At 37.4% G+C, this 16,022-nt stretch overlaps 1 protein-coding gene across 1 annotated transcript; it reads left to right on the top strand.

Annotated features, from left to right (window-relative positions):
* The first annotated feature begins 416 nt into the window (after positions 1-416).
* Positions 417-1,561, top strand: LOC137835687 (uncharacterized). Its single transcript, XM_068644301.1, has 3 exons — positions 417-664; positions 746-1,028; positions 1,226-1,561. The coding sequence occupies exons 1-3, from the start codon at positions 417-419 to the stop codon at positions 1,559-1,561; spliced, it is 867 nt and encodes a 288-aa protein (XP_068500402.1).
* The last annotated feature ends 14,461 nt before the right edge of the window (positions 1,562-16,022 follow it).

The raw sequence follows: 16,022 nt of genomic DNA, 5'->3' as shown, positions 1-16,022 counted from the left end.
CTCAAGAACTCGCAAGCGTAAAGAATACAATCTGAACGTGCGTACTTCAGAAGTTCGTTGGGAAACCCTTATATACCTGGTCACTTTCTCTCTCCTGGCAGTTACGCACCTGGACACGTGGCTCGCATCCAGTCGTACACGTGCCATCATCTGGAGCCTCCTTGACTTGGACCCCTTGTGCAGCTCATTGCATTGATTTGATGTTGGAAGACTTTGAAAAGAAAATATCACTGCATCACGACACAATCACCAATGGTAAGAAAATTACAACCTACATTTACTCAAGAACTGGTCTTATCTCCTTGTTGCACAAATATAGTGAAGGAAAATATTTGATAAGACCTGCCAATACTCGTTTTGTCACCTCTTATCTAACTTTAGAATGCTTGAATGATAATAGAGGATCACTTATTAAGATGTTCACATCCTCGGAGTGGCAATCCAGTCAGTTTGCAAAAACTAGAGATGGAGGGTTGGTGGAAAATTTGATATTGGACAAGGGATTATGGAAAAACATTTTAAATTGTTTGAGGGGTGCTCTTCCCCTGATTAAAGTGTTGCGCATGGTTGATTCAGATGAGAAACCAACCATGGGATTTATTTATGAAAAGATGGATATTGCAAAAGAGAAGATACAAAATCTCTTCAATGGAGTTAGTAAAAGGTAATTTACCTATATTTGATTTCTCAATTAGATATATAGACTTGTTTTGGAGATTAATTTATTTATTTTTATCTTATTTAGCTACACTTCCCTTTGGGAAATAATTGATCATCGATGGGACAACCAATTGCATAGGTCGTTGCATGTTGCAGGCTACTATCTTAATCCCATGTTACACTATCATCTTGACTTTAAAGTCGATTATGAGGTGAAATGTGGACTGTATGAATGTTTGGAGAGGTTGGTGGGAGACCTTGATGTGATGGGTAAAATTAATCTTCAATTAGAGTTTCAAGACCAAGTCTGGATTGTATGGTACTCCATTAGCTCAGCTTGGACTCAAGACCAAAACTCCATCACAATGGTGGGAATCATATGGTGATCAACATCCAGAACTACAAAGATTTGCAATTAGAGTATTGAGTTTGACTTGTAGTTCATCTGGCTGTGAGCATAATTGAAGTACTTTTGAAAGGGTAAGGATTTAAATTATTGAAAGTGATTTCATAATTATTTTTTAGATGGTCATATGATGTGTTAACTAATTTTATAATTATTTAGGTACACACTAAGAAAAGAAATCGTTTACACCAAATGACTATGAATGATGTGGTGTTTGTGATCACTAATTCAAGATTGACGAAGAAGAAAGATGTTAGAAAAACAAAAGAATATACTATTGATGATCTTTCTTCTTATGATGAATGGACTGTGGAGGAAAATGAAACATTATATGGTTTAGATGAAGACATATTACTTGATGTTGGAGAAGATGATGCTAGTAGAGGAGCAACAAATGATTTGGAGGTTCCTCCAATTGATGATAATGAAAATGAAGATCTTTTGGAGGACCAAGATGATTATCCTATGATTAGTGTGAATGATTTAATTGGATAGTTTATTTGTATTAAACATTATGTTGAATCTACTTTTAATTATGTTATGTATTTGGACCATTTAGTTATGTTATATATTTGTACCATTTCATGAATTATGAGTCTATTTTAAATTATCTTATGTATAGTAACTTGGATAGTAACTCTTCCGAGTCAAGTTACGATCCCCGAGTTACGAGTTTTTTTCCCTCTCCGATCCGCCTACGAGTTACGATTTTAACAACATTGGTCTTGAAGGAGACTAACCTAGGAAGAACTTAAGAACAAGTAGAATGGTCAAAATTAGGCAGCATTTCATTAATAATTCCAAGTGAAAGAAATACATGTATAAGAGACTCATATTTATAGGAGAAAGTCTCTCAAAAACTCTCAAATGAGAGTGTGACAAGTGTCACCACCTTATTGGTGCAAATCCTTTCCATTAAGGAGAAGACATGTGGAGACTCATGACTTCCTTGCCTACATTTCTATTTGCACCCCTCTTTTACTATTTTACACATTACTTTGTTTTCTATTTACATCTTTCTCTACTTTGGCCCAAAATACAAGGCCCAAAACTTCCTAACTACTCTATACAATTTTTACAAGGCTAAGAAGAAGAAAAAGACTCTACAAACTCTTCATTAAAGCTCGATCTTCTTCTATCTTCTTGGCAGAAAGTTTAGAGGTTGGACGGTTTCCATCAGTTTAGTATCTTGTAATTGTTCATATTACATACTGTTTGTATTTGAAAACCTGTAAAGATAGAGGGTGTTATGTCTAGAGGTGTGGTGTGTGCAAAGGGGGTGAGTAGGCTTTGTGGGATTCAAAGTTACCTCTTTGTGGTGTGGTTTTTGTAATCTGTGATTTGGTTACATAGTGGAATACTCAGTGGTTTGACTGAGGACTGGATGTAGCTCAGGGTTGAGTGAACCAGTATAAACTTTTGTGTGTAAATCTCTCTTTCTCTCAAACTCTCTAACCGTTTGATATTTCGCTACCATAAACAACCGATTAAATCGTGACTTTAATCAGTTGAAATTCTGATAATTGTTTCTATTAGATTTTTTGATTGCACTTCTTAAAGTTCTTATCTGAGTTGTTTGTTAAGGATTCATTCTAAAGAAAGTATTTGCGAAAATCTTTTATAAACAATTCACCCCCCCTCTTGTTTAAGTCATCATTTCTAACAATTGGTACCAGAGCTAGGTTCAAGTCCTGTTTTCTGAAAAAAAAATTCTGATGGCTAATAAAATGTCTTTTGGGGAAGGTGCTTCTATAAACAGGTCGCCACTGTTTTGTGGGGTTAATTACCAGTTTTGGAAAGTAAGAATAAAGATCTTTATACACTCAACTGATAAGGGTATTTGGGAATCAATTGAAAACGGTCCCTTCGTACCTCAAGTTAAAGAAAGATGATGTTTTAGTTGATAAACCTTCATCTGAATGGACTGAGGCAGAAAGTAAGAAAGTTAAGTTTGATTGGATAGCTAAAAATATTATAACATTTACTCTAAGCTGTGATGAGTTTTTCAGGGTTTCACAATGCAGCTCTGTTAAAGAAATGTGGGACATCTTGGAGGTCACACATAAAGGCACAACTGATGTTAAGAGAGCTAGGAAGCATGCTCTGATTCAAAAGTATGAACTCTTCATGATGCAAAAGGGAGAAACTATCTGTAATGTGCAGAAGAGGTTTTCTCATATTGTGAATCATCTTATGAGTCTTGGTAAGAAGTTTGATGAAGAGGAGCTTAACATCAAGATACTGAAGTGTCAATTGATGTATTTGATTTTCACAAACCTACACACTTCAATGATCACCAAATTAGACACATTGATTACAACAATATGTTCAGATTGATTTTCCAGAAAACAAGAACAGTATGAACACACCCAGAAAGAATAGATTCAATTTTAATTGAATCTATTTTATTTTCTGTCAGATTAACACGTGAAACTGTAAATGAGTGCAGAGATTAAGGAAGATTGAACAACACAAGATTATACTAGTTCACTCAAATGAGCTACATCCAGTCTCACCTTTTCCAAGGTGAAATCCACTAAGAAACAGTACAAAAAAACTTACACAACCTAATTTTCTTGAACCCTACAAGAACAAGGAACACCTAGCTGAAAAATCCTATTTCAGCACACCCAACTCTTCAAGAAACCCTATCAAGAAGAGTTTTACAACCACAATTACAAAGAATAGAATGATGAAATGAATACACCTAGAAAGAGAATGCAGAATTCTAACTAGACCAGTAGAACAGATTGCAAAAACCAGTGACAGCACCTCCAACCAAGCTTAGAACAAAACAAGAACAAGCGCACATTTTTCTTTTGAAAAAACTGTTTTAAGAACACGTGTTAATTCTCCGAAAACTCTCAATCTCTGTTTTAAACTCGTTTTCTCAACACCCTTTTTAGTGAGTTATGAATCTCTTTATATAAGAAATGATTTATAACAAAATTTCAAAAAACAGTTTAAAAAGTTGTTATAAAAAAACAAATTAAAGTTATAATGAATAGATTTATTTTCAAAAAGACAAAGAGAGATTTTAAACAGTTGCAACTCAGTCGTTTTGATAGCATAAAAGGCTGATCCAAGATACTTGGTGCACACAACAAAGTTATCAAAAACACTTTTCAAAATCAAGGCACTAGTTAAAAAAGAATCTATTCATTTGAGAAATAACAGATTCATTTTCTGTGCAATAAAACATATTTTGGGGAAAACATGAGAAAAACATTTAGAAAACATTGTGTTTGATCTTATCATCTTGATAAGGATTTAAAGGTGGGTCACGATGCAAAAAGCTCACTTTAAACACACTCTAACCTAGATACAAGACTATCCAAGTACAAATACAAACTTCAAAGCAAAACACACTTTGCTACATCAAACACGTTGAGTTGAAAAAGCCACATCCATCTTCAACATCCTTAACCTCTTTCTCCATACTCGTGATTAATACCTCTTGCTCCTCACATTTGCGCATCGGTTCAACAACTTTCACCTTCATTGTACGAATTTCATCCTTTGTTGCTTTCTTAAGTGCTTGTTCACAACACCCAGACACTTTGACCTGCAATTATGCCTAAACACATGTATATCAAATCAAATACAAATACACTTTAATATAAAAAATTATCAAAAAATAAATATACCATCATGTCTACTTTAAAACAAAAATCATCATTTCAATCAAACCTTAGGTTGAGGCTCGGGATGAGGATCAATCGTAACAACCTCCTAATATGAACATCCGCTACTTGAGATTATATCCTGAACAAGTAATTACTTAATCAATTGAAAACCATGAACACCACAATTCAATTCTACAAAAACGAAAATAAATATTGCCCCAACAATATACCTAGAATAAGAAATCCCATCCCTTTTGGCTTATTTGTATTTCAATTAAGATTAACATAGTTGTTTTTGTTTTCAAAAGTAATTATAACATGATTGAATTTTTTTTCAAGAAAAATAACTTTTGTAAAAAGTAACAATATTGTGTTTTCGAAGAATATTCAGTTACCTTAAACGTAACTACATACAAACATGCACTTAATTGATCCAAAGTGGGAAAACTATTTTTCTTAAAAAAAGCTATTATGTGATGATTTCTGGAACGATGGTCGTTATCACAACTCCACGCCATTTCATACTCTGCAGAAACATACATAATGCAACAATAATGGTTTTAAGTTCAAATTAAATCCAATTCAATATTCATGTGTCATACAATCCTATGAATTGTTCATACATCTAATATAGTAACATCTCTATCTCAGCAATAAAATAAAAAATAAAAAACCAAAACATACATAATGCAACAATAATGGTTTTAAGTTCAAATTAAATCCAATTCAATATTCATGTGTCATACAATCCTATGAACTGTTCATACATCTAATATAGTAACATCTCTATCTCACCAAAAAAATAAAAAACCAAAACAGGACATGCAAACATAACAATGGTAAGACAACATGACAGTGCAAAAACTGTTTCATAGGTCACCACATAAAAAGGAAGGGGTCACCACTTCCCCATGTCACTATCACTAATTCAGGACATTAACATTCACATTGAATTCTATCACCAATAACTCAATCTCTAACCTTCTAGACAAACAAAAACTTCAAAAGCAGTCCCAAATTCGCAGAGCACAAAACAATGAAATCCAAATGCATTCAAACTTTAGAACTCAAAAACCACAAACCAAACAAACAAACGAAATTACACTACATTCAAAGCTAAATAATGGAAAACAGAGGAATAACAAAACAATCAAACAAATAACCCCGTACCAAATGAAGCAAAATACAAAACTCAATCGAAATCGCACTCTTAAACGAAAACCCTAAACACCTCAAGATGACAACACACATCTCATATCCTTCATTCTCCCTTCAAAAATTGCCGCAATTGAAAACCCTAATCCCTCCAAATCCCGTCGCTTTCCTGAATGGGGCATACAAAATCGCACGTCTTTGTTCGCAACCAACAACCCTCAAATGCAAATGGTCTCCCTTCGCAATCCACAACCCTCAAACGAAATGTTCTTCCTTTTGAATCCTACCTTTCAAATGCACCTTTCAAACGCATCTTTCAAACGTTCTTCATTCCAGAAATGCACTGTTCAAATGCAAATTTTGTCAATCTTTCCACCTCAACAACTAGGACCCACACACTATTTGTTTAATATTAAAACCGATACGTCAGGCGGATGTATTCTGGAGCAACGCAAATAGAGGTATCAAAATATCGGTACCGCTTCTAGTCTTTTCACATCGCTTCAATCTTTTTGCTTTTATTCTCTTCTTCTTAGCCAATCCAATCCCCATGAATTCATTACCGAAAATTGCTAGCTCTAATATGATGCATCTATGTTTAATATTCATCAGATGTCATCTTGTTTTCGTATCTATACATAAATCAGTTCTACTTGGAGGCACAACAAAACACATATTCTGGAAAATAAAATTTATGCATATCAAATTCAGATTTACAGTAGCTTCATGTCTCTCTGCTACCTATGTTTTGAAATTATGTATTTTATTACCTTTATGAACATCAACACATTCATCTCGTCTCGTCAACAATTTCTTCCTATAATGAAGAGGTACTATAATTAGTTTTAAGGGTTGCAAAAACATAAAACACTAGACAAATAGGGGTCTCTGTATCAGAAAAAGAAATTTACTTGCAGATGTTCTTCAAATACATCTTCCAAAGTTTTCAGAAGCCACAACATAAACCTATAATATATAAATCATTCATAAAATTATATCGAAAGTTTATATTAAAGGAAATGTTGTCGATTAATTTGAAGGAATGAGTTTATCCCGAGCAACACTACCACCGGAAACACTGTCTGAGCCGAAATTCGACGACCGAAGCCAGTGCAAGTCTCTATCGTCGTAGTCTGAGCCGATCATTTTCTGTCTTCGTTAGATATCTTCACTCTCATTATCCCCTTCATCAATATGTAGAACTTCTTCCCCGCATTGGAGGCAAATTTATCGGCATTCGGAATGGGGCAGCGCGATAGAAGAGAGTGACGACGTCTGGAGCGGGAGGCGGAGGATGGCGTCAAGGTGGGAGGAGCAGAGGGACGCTGAAAAGGAAAATCAGATACTTTGGTTCGGGAAAGTGAAAAGGAAACTAATAAAATATTGGAGAAATGAAAAGTAAAATAAATTTTGAAGCAAATGTAAGTTAATTTTCCGGGTTTTAAAATAAACTTCTAGAAATTAATGGACATTTTTTTTTCATTAATTGAAATCATAGCTGAAATTATATTATCCTTTGATAAATAATCATGTTAAAATCAATTTTTGCTTAGTAATGACTAGTATAAAAGTTTTGTATATCATATTTATTTTAATATAATATAAAGTAATCAAATGAAAAATATGATATAATATTTTTATTAAAGTATTAAATATAATTAATGATATTTAGTTTATGATAATTTTTAATAATTTTTTTATATAAAATAAACAAAAAAATTAATTAATTTTGATTAAATTAATATTTAAGATTAAAAATATCTTAAAAATTTTTACATTTTTAAATTTACACTTTCAAAAAACTTTATGTTCCCGCCGGTTGACCAGGGTCGTCTTTGTGCGTGGCTTGTCCTCGCGAGCTAGGGCACCTTCGTTCTGCTCCGTCTGTGAGTACCTGAAAAGAAGTGGACAAAGGGGCACCCTCGCGGCCGTTTGCACTCCGACGATCAAGTCAGCTAGCGAGAAACATCAAAGGGACACACCTCCGTATCGGAACACCGTGAATGGATGCTCTGAAGGTGGTCAAATAACTAAGTAACTAGTGCTTCTTCCCTAATTGCCTGTGCGTATAGTGGGTGCGCGAGCAAAACAACTAGGGTTTGTGTGTGTAAAACTGCGAGAATTAGGTCAAAACTCGGCCCCCTATCTCAAACGTCTAAAGCCCCTTTTAAACGCCTCCAGCATTTAAAGCGTCTTAAAGCGCATTTAAAGCGTATAAAAACGTTCAACGCGTTTAAAACGTTTAAAGCATTTAAAGTGCTTTAAAGCGTTCGAAACGTAAACTAAATAAATGCATACCTTAGCGAACTTTCAGGAAAACATTGATGTTTCAGTGCTTACTGTCATGTATTCTTCTGACTTGATCGTTACTCTTCGTGGAGGGCCTTACAGCGTCGTAACCCAACTTAGGGATAATCCATCGTGTAAGTCCTCCTTTCTCGAAGTGCATCTGGCACAAAGGGGTGACTTTCTAGGTGCCAACTCATGCGCCTCAGCCTCTAGTCACTCGCCTTGGGAGTGTATCTACCTTTCTCTCGTACCATGCACGTGGTTCTCCCCTGGGCGTGGCCCTCTCAGGTGATATGATTCAAATAGCACAATTTGAATGATTCTTGACATTCTTAGGAATCATCTTGAGTTGGATATGAGATAGGCACTTTAAGATAAAATTGGATCAAGGTTCTATAATCAAGAACTCACCAAAACTAGCACCAAAACCCAAACTCATATGGAAGTTCCATGTATTGTCAAATTGAACCGAACAAAAGGAGTGAAAAGGCAAAGGCACCGAATAAAATGTGTAAAAACTAAATTGATTTACAAATGCGGTTCTAGAGTAAAACCGCATTTGTAAATCAATTTTACCCTAAAAATTTGAAGCGCGCCACTAGTTTCAGACTTTCACTTTCCTTTTCTCCGCTCTTCGTTTCAACGTTCTTGCGCTCAGTTTCCGTTTCTTCTCTCTGCATTTTGTAAGTTTCAGTTTCATTCATTCGTTTTCATTTTCGCATCATTCATTATTCACTTCGTTGGCATTGGCATTTTCGTTTCCTAACTTCGTTTGTGGCATTTAGGTTACTGTTCCATTGGTGTTCGCTGGTGTTTTCCTGCTCCGCCACCGCCACAGCTTCCGCCGCCGCCTTCGCCTTTGTCTTGTGCCTCTACCATTCCGATCACCATCAAGCTTGTTCACGACGGAAAGGTTGGTGTTGTATTTAAATTCTTTTGAATTTTTATTTAATATTTTGAATTTATATTTTTCTGTATAATATATATAATTAATAACTAATACAACTTGGAATTTATAACTAATAACTAATAATTTATATATTTGTGTGTATTTTGAATTTTTGTTTATTATAATTTATATATAATTTAATAAATTAGTTACAGAAACAACTAATTTATATATTATTATATATAAATTTGTATTATATAATTTGTATTTTCTTAAATTTATATTATATATTTAGTTAGTTGTTAATTACATTTTAATAAAAGTTTTATGCTATGTTAGTTATTGTTACTTTTAGAATAGAATTATCGTGTTTGGATTGAGTCCGGGGGTGTTCAACCCTCGGCAAATGTGTGAGATAGAATACTAATTATTAGAAAATCCTAACTATTCCAGAATATATAATGGATCGAGGTTGGATTAATGTTGTTCGTATAAGTGATGAGTACGAAAGGGGAGTAGAGGAATTTATACAATTTGCGCAGCATAGTGCGATTATTAGTGGTCATGATGGAGCAAAGATCAGGTGTCCGTGCGTTAACTGTTTGAATGGAAGGATACTGGATGTGAATATCATGAGGGAACACCTGTTATGTGATGGGTTTCTTCGATCTTATACAACTTGGACATGGCATGGTGAATTATTAAATTTACCACGTATTTCCGTAACTGAAGAATATGTGGGTTCTACCATGGATGAAGCAGTACACGATGATGGAGATGATGATCGATTGGAGGACATGATTCGTGATGTGGGAGCTGAGTGTTTTGCAAAAGCACATGGATATGGAAGTATGTCAAAAGATGCAGAGACTCCTTTGTATCCTGGATCAACTAACTTCACACGGTTATCGGCAGTGTTAAGATTGATGAATTTGAAGGCAATAAACGGATGGACTGATAAAAGCTTCACGGAATTGCTCCAGCAGTTGAAGGATATGCTTCCAGAGGGAAATAGTCTACCTAATCGTAATTACGAGGCCAAAAAGATTCTTTGTCCAATGGGTATGGAGTACAAAAAGATACATGCATGTCCTAATGATTGTATATTATACCAGAAAGATTTTGAATTGTTGAAAAGTTGTCCGAGGTGTGGGTTATCACGTTATAAGTTGAAACAAAAAGATGATGATTCTATTGATGAAATTGAAAAGCATGGACCCCCAATGAAGGTTATGTGGTATCTTCCCATCATTCCAAGGATGAAGCGTTTGTTTGCAAACCCAAACGATGCTAAGAATCTTAGATGGCATGCAGATGAGAGGAAATGCGATGGCATGTACCGACATCCAGCTGATTCTATTCAATGGAAGAAATTTGATGATGACTTTCCAGATTTTGTTAAAGAAATATCTGACTTGGTTTAGCTACAGACGAAATGAATCCGTTTGGTAATATGAGTACAAATCACAGTTCATGGCCTGTATTACTAGTTATTTACAACTTACCTCCTGGATTGTGCATGAAGCAAAAATACATGATGTTGTCTATGATGATATCCGGTCCGAAACAACCAGGGAATGATATTGATGTTTATCTAAGTCCCCTAATTGAAGATTTGAAGTTAATGTGGGACCAGGGTGTTGAAGTATTTGACGGATTTGCTAATGAAACTTTCAAGCTTCATGCCATGTTATTTTGCACCATCAATGACTTTCCGGCATATGGTAACTTATCAGGTTATAGTGTTAAGGGTCACAAAGCGTGTCCAATATGCGAAGAAGACACTGCTTCTCAACAATTGAAACATGGAAGGAAAACAGTATATCTTCGGCATCGGAGGTTTCTTAGAAGTCATCATCCTTACCGGAGGTTGAAAAAAGCCTTTAATGGACACCAAGAGGGTAGTGGTCCACCAACTCCATTAACCGGTGTTGAGGTTTACGAAAAGGTAAATAACATAGACCACACCTTCGGTAACTAAAAAAAAAAGTCATCTGTGACAAATATTTGGAAGAAGAAATCAATCTTCTTTGATCTTCCGTACTGGTCGAGGTTAGAAGTCAGACATTGTATAGATGTTTGTACACTTCTTAACATTAATAGGAAGACGAAGGATGGTCTAAATGCTCGTTTAGATTTGATTGAGATGAACATACGCGATGAGTTAGCACCCATAGAAATGGGTAAGCGTACATATTTGCCCCCAGCCTGTTACACAATGTCAAAAGATGAAAAAATTAGTTTTTGTCAATGTCTAAAAGGTGTGAAAGTGCCACAAGGACATTCCTCAAATGTGAAGAGCCTAGTGTCAATGCAAGATTTGAAGTTAATTGGGTTGAAGTCTAATGATTGTCACATCTTGATGCAACAGTTGTTGCTGGTAGCTATCCGTGGGATCTTACCAAAAAATGTTAGACGTACCATAACCCGTTTGTGCTCATTCTTCTCTTCCATCTGTTGTAAAGTCATTGATCCCTCAAAACTAGATGAACTTCAAAATGAAATTGTTGTTATCTTGTGTGTGAATTGGAGATGTTTTTTCCTCCGTCTTTTTTTGACATCATGGTTCATCTAGTTGTGCATTTGGTAAGAGAGGTTAGATTGTGTGGACCAGTGTACTTAAAAGGATGTATCCTGTTGAGCGGTATATGAAAATTTTGAAAGGTTATGTGAAAAATCATTATCGTCCAGAGGCTTCAATGATTGAAAGGTACATAGCTGAAGAAAGTATTGAATTTTGTTCAAAGTACATGACAAAAGCAAATCCAATAGGTGTTCCAGCTAATTCATGGCACCACAGGCATTCTACAAGTAAATGTTTACGTGGTGTGAATATTGTAAGCAAATCTCGATCAGAAGTCTTGCAAGCACATTTGTACATATTGAATAACACAGATGAAGTTGTACCTTACATAGAAACTCATAAAGCCATTGTGAAGGCAAATAACCTAAGACAAGCAGAGAAATGGGTCTTGATGGAACATAATAGAACTTTCATGCCTTGGTTTAAAGACGAGGTGTTCAAGGATTCAACGGCATCAGAGACCTTGACCTGGTTGGCTGCTGGATTGAAGTTTGATGTCATCTCATGTACAACGTACGAAGTGAATAATTGTATATTTTACACGAAGTCCATGGATGAAAAGAGTACAGTTCAAAATTCTGGTGATACTCTTGAAGCCGAGTCAATGCAGTTTTCGACTTCGAAAGATACAAATCCAGTACTTGGATCAATGGCATACTATGGGTTTATAGAAGAGATATGGGAGATTGACTACACTAAGTTTTTTCGTTCCAGTTTTCAAATGTAAATGGGTTGACAATAAAAGTGGGGTTAAAATTGATGATTCAGGATTCACACTAGTGGACTTTCGAAAGATAGGGTATCGAGATGAGCCATTTATAATGGTTCAACAAGCATCTCAAGTTTTCTACGTGAAAGATCCTACGTCAGAACATTGGTATGTCGTTTTACACGGCAAAAAACAAGGGGAGACCATAAATGATATTGAAAATGGTGACCCCTACTCATTCACACCAAAGATAATTAATAAAGATAATGATGTACATGCAACCCGTAAAGACCATAGTGAAGGAATTTACATATGGACTTTCAACCCCCATGCAACCTGTAAATAAGCATTTTTTATTTACATTTTTATGTATTATTTTGATAAGATTTTAATTCGATGCAGATTAACTAATGTAACTGTTACCTAATTTTTTTAACAGAGACATGGATGACGATCAGACCCCACTCAAACCTTGATCCGGAAGAGGCAGCAGAGGACCTACTAGATTGAAGCGTCTCGCATTGAGACGTGCTGCTGGTGAGAAGACACGTGTTGACATTGACGTCAACACTGGAGTGGCTTTTGGTCCTAAGGCAGATGAGTTTTATGAGCTATCTTGGAGTTGTTTCTCGTGAGAGGCTCTCCATTCTGATTAATTCATGGGATGAGGTGTCAAAGGTCGACCGTAACACGATCTAGGAGGATGTTCTGGTAAGCTTTACATTTTGATATAATGCTTTTTAATATTCATTGATTAATTTTAATTTGCTGATGTTATTTTGCAGGCAAACTTTGAAATTCCTGATGTGGAACCGCTTCAATCAAAGATTATATCCAATATCGGACTCAAATTTCGTACCTTTAAGTCAAGACTGACTTCGAGATACATTTTTGGCGACCTTAAAGACGAAAATCCATGTTTAAAGTACAAACATATTGATGAAGAGACATGGCGTCTTTTTAGAGAAAGCCGTGAAAATGAGGCTTGGATGGTAAGTGAAGTAACTTTTTTGTTTATATAACATTAATAAGTTTATCTTATTTACTTCAATTTGTTTATTTCAATTATGACAGGATTGTCGGAAGAAAGCTCAAGAGATAGCTTTGAAGAATCTTACCCCACACGTTATGTCTCGTTCGGGGTATCGAAAACTTGAGCAAACAATGATGGTGGAAAAAGAGAAATCTCAACAGGGGACGTTGTCTGGGAATGTGGAAACAGGGGTCACTTCTCCTCCATCACCACCTTTTCGCCATGTAAAATGGAAGAGGGCCCGAATTAAAAAGTCGGGTGCACCAAGTTCTGAGCAATCCGGGGTTATCATCGAAAAAATTGTAAGTTATTTTTGTTATTTTCATTTATTTTAAAGCATTAATTATATTAATGATTGAAAATATGATTTTTGTGTACTCTTGCAGGATTCCTTGGAATCCGACGGTAAATTTGTTGTTGAAGGTCGTCACGATATCCTGGTTGAAGCAATTGGACGACCTGAGCACTCTGGTCGTGTTCGTGCAGCTGGACAAGGGGTCGGAATTAAACTATATTTTGGAGTTTCAAAACAACAGTCATCCTCCTCCTCCAAAGAGAACGAAACTCAAATGAAGACTAAGATACATGAAGAATTAATGGAGGAGATGAGAAAGGAGACTGATTTGATGCGGCTAGAGATGAGAAAGGAGAATGATCGAATGCGACAAGAGTTTCTATCGCAACAAGTTTGTGCTGAGCCGATTGAACCCCTTGTTAGTCCCACTCCCAAGAGCACAAAGGGGAGTTGTGCGGCTCCTCCAACAGGGGATGATATCAATGGGCAGACGGAGGATTGTGAGCTACTGGTAGTGGGCGGCAAACTTCCTCGGGTGGTGGCACTTGGAAAAGTCTATAAAAACGCCACCACCTTACATAACGTTCCTCTCTCCCCTGATGTGGCGAAGGTAACAGTTGAAAAAGTACGATTTCCTGATGCTCGTGTTCCACTACCTTCAGATGAGGTAACCACTGTGGCCGATGCATTTCAGACATTCGTTGCCTGGCCCAGAGAGCTCATTTCAGACATTCGTTGCCTGGCCCAGAGAGCTCATTTCATTATATTATTTTTTATTTATATTTATATATTACATATAATTTAATACAAATGTTGTTTATCTTGTTGATCTTGCCGGTGACTTGTCTGTTGAAGGCCCACTACGTCTAACTCCGCCTTCCGTAAGTCAATGAACAAGACCACCAAAGAGTTGTTTACTCTGAGTCTCTGTGAGAACCGTGCACTCTGCGAATGCTCTCTCTTCTCTCTGTGTGAAAACTAGATCTTTGTCAATATCCAAAAAACCTCCCCCTGCAACAACGTGGAATGCCTTTATATAACCTCCAGCGCTCCCACGTTGTCCATACACGAAGTAACTTAGCGTGTGTCCTTTCGTTGGATGTCTCGTGCAACCTTTGTGTAGGTACCAGGTGCGACTGGGGCAAGCGCATATACCAGGTACTACCTAACGCACGGGCGGTCGCCTCTATCCTGCCCCGTGCACATTACGGGCCGAGAGGGGTTCGATCATCGACCGATTGGCTTCCTTGGACCACTCTCATGCATGGTACCGTAGAACGCTTAACCTCTCCGATCTCTGATCTCCCCCGGACCACCGATCTCCGCCTGATCACCCTCTTCAAGACACACCAGCTTCCATGACCCGCCCGTTTCACTAAGAACGGCCCACGTGGCTATCAGTGGCTGACGTCATCCCAAACCGATGACCGACCGGATCACAAGCCCCCCAGTCTCGAGCTGCGTACTTGTTCTCAGCGAAGAGACTAAGTGTTCATTCTCGGTGGCCACGTGGCAAGTGACGCCACGTCATGTGCCGCGTCACGTGTTGTGCTTTAAGTAACGTTACGCTTTCCTTCCCTTATCTTGCGACACGTGTGCGCATCAACGGTTAGCGTGAAGCGTCGCTTGCAGTTCCTTTATTCAAAAACTTACGCGCCTCTACTGTTCCATTATCTTCCCCAGCACGTTTCTCTGCAACCTCTCGAACCTTCTTCCGCGATTCATCTTCCTCGTTTCCAGGCTCCCAGAAATCGTTCGCGATCACAAAAAGGTACTTCTTTTCTCCATTTACGGCGTATTTGGACATTTTCTACCGATTGCATTGCTCAGTAACTGTATTTATTCATGCATCATGAGTCACTTTTCCCTCTTCTGCGCTGTATCAAGGCCTCTTCTGACTTTTCTACGTTCCGCTTCTTCTTCCTCTTCATCGCTGTCATTTCTTTACCCCTTCGAACCATAGCATTTGCTCCCTTCGTCTTTTTCTAGTTTTTACTGATTCCTCACCTTTTCCCTTCTCCATTGTAGTTACAGACAATGGCTCGCACCAAAACTACCGCGCGCCTTGACTCGCCTTCTGGTGCACAGCCTTCCTCCAGTGCACCTTCATCGCCCTCAACGAGCGCTACCCCCTCGGCGGGTACACAAACCAGGGCGACGCTCGCTCCACAAGACTACGCGCAAGCGTACAAGTGGGCTCCCCTCCACCTACTCGCTGAAACGTCCAGCCAGCTCCCAGCCGATCACCTCGCCACCCTGCTGAAGGGTGCTGAGGATGAGCCTTCATGCGCCATTGACAGGGAGGACGATCGAAATCTGGGTGTGCGCATCCCCCCCAAAGCATGCCCATTTGCGTAGATGACAGGGCCACCAACG

The sequence above is a fragment of the Phaseolus vulgaris genome, chromosome 11 (assembly GCF_000499845.2).
Source record: "Phaseolus vulgaris cultivar G19833 chromosome 11, P. vulgaris v2.0, whole genome shotgun sequence".
Lineage (NCBI taxonomy): Eukaryota > Viridiplantae > Streptophyta > Magnoliopsida > Fabales > Fabaceae > Phaseolus > Phaseolus vulgaris.
Note: the sequence above shows the minus strand (reverse complement) of the source record. Positions and strands in the feature narration are given on the sequence as shown.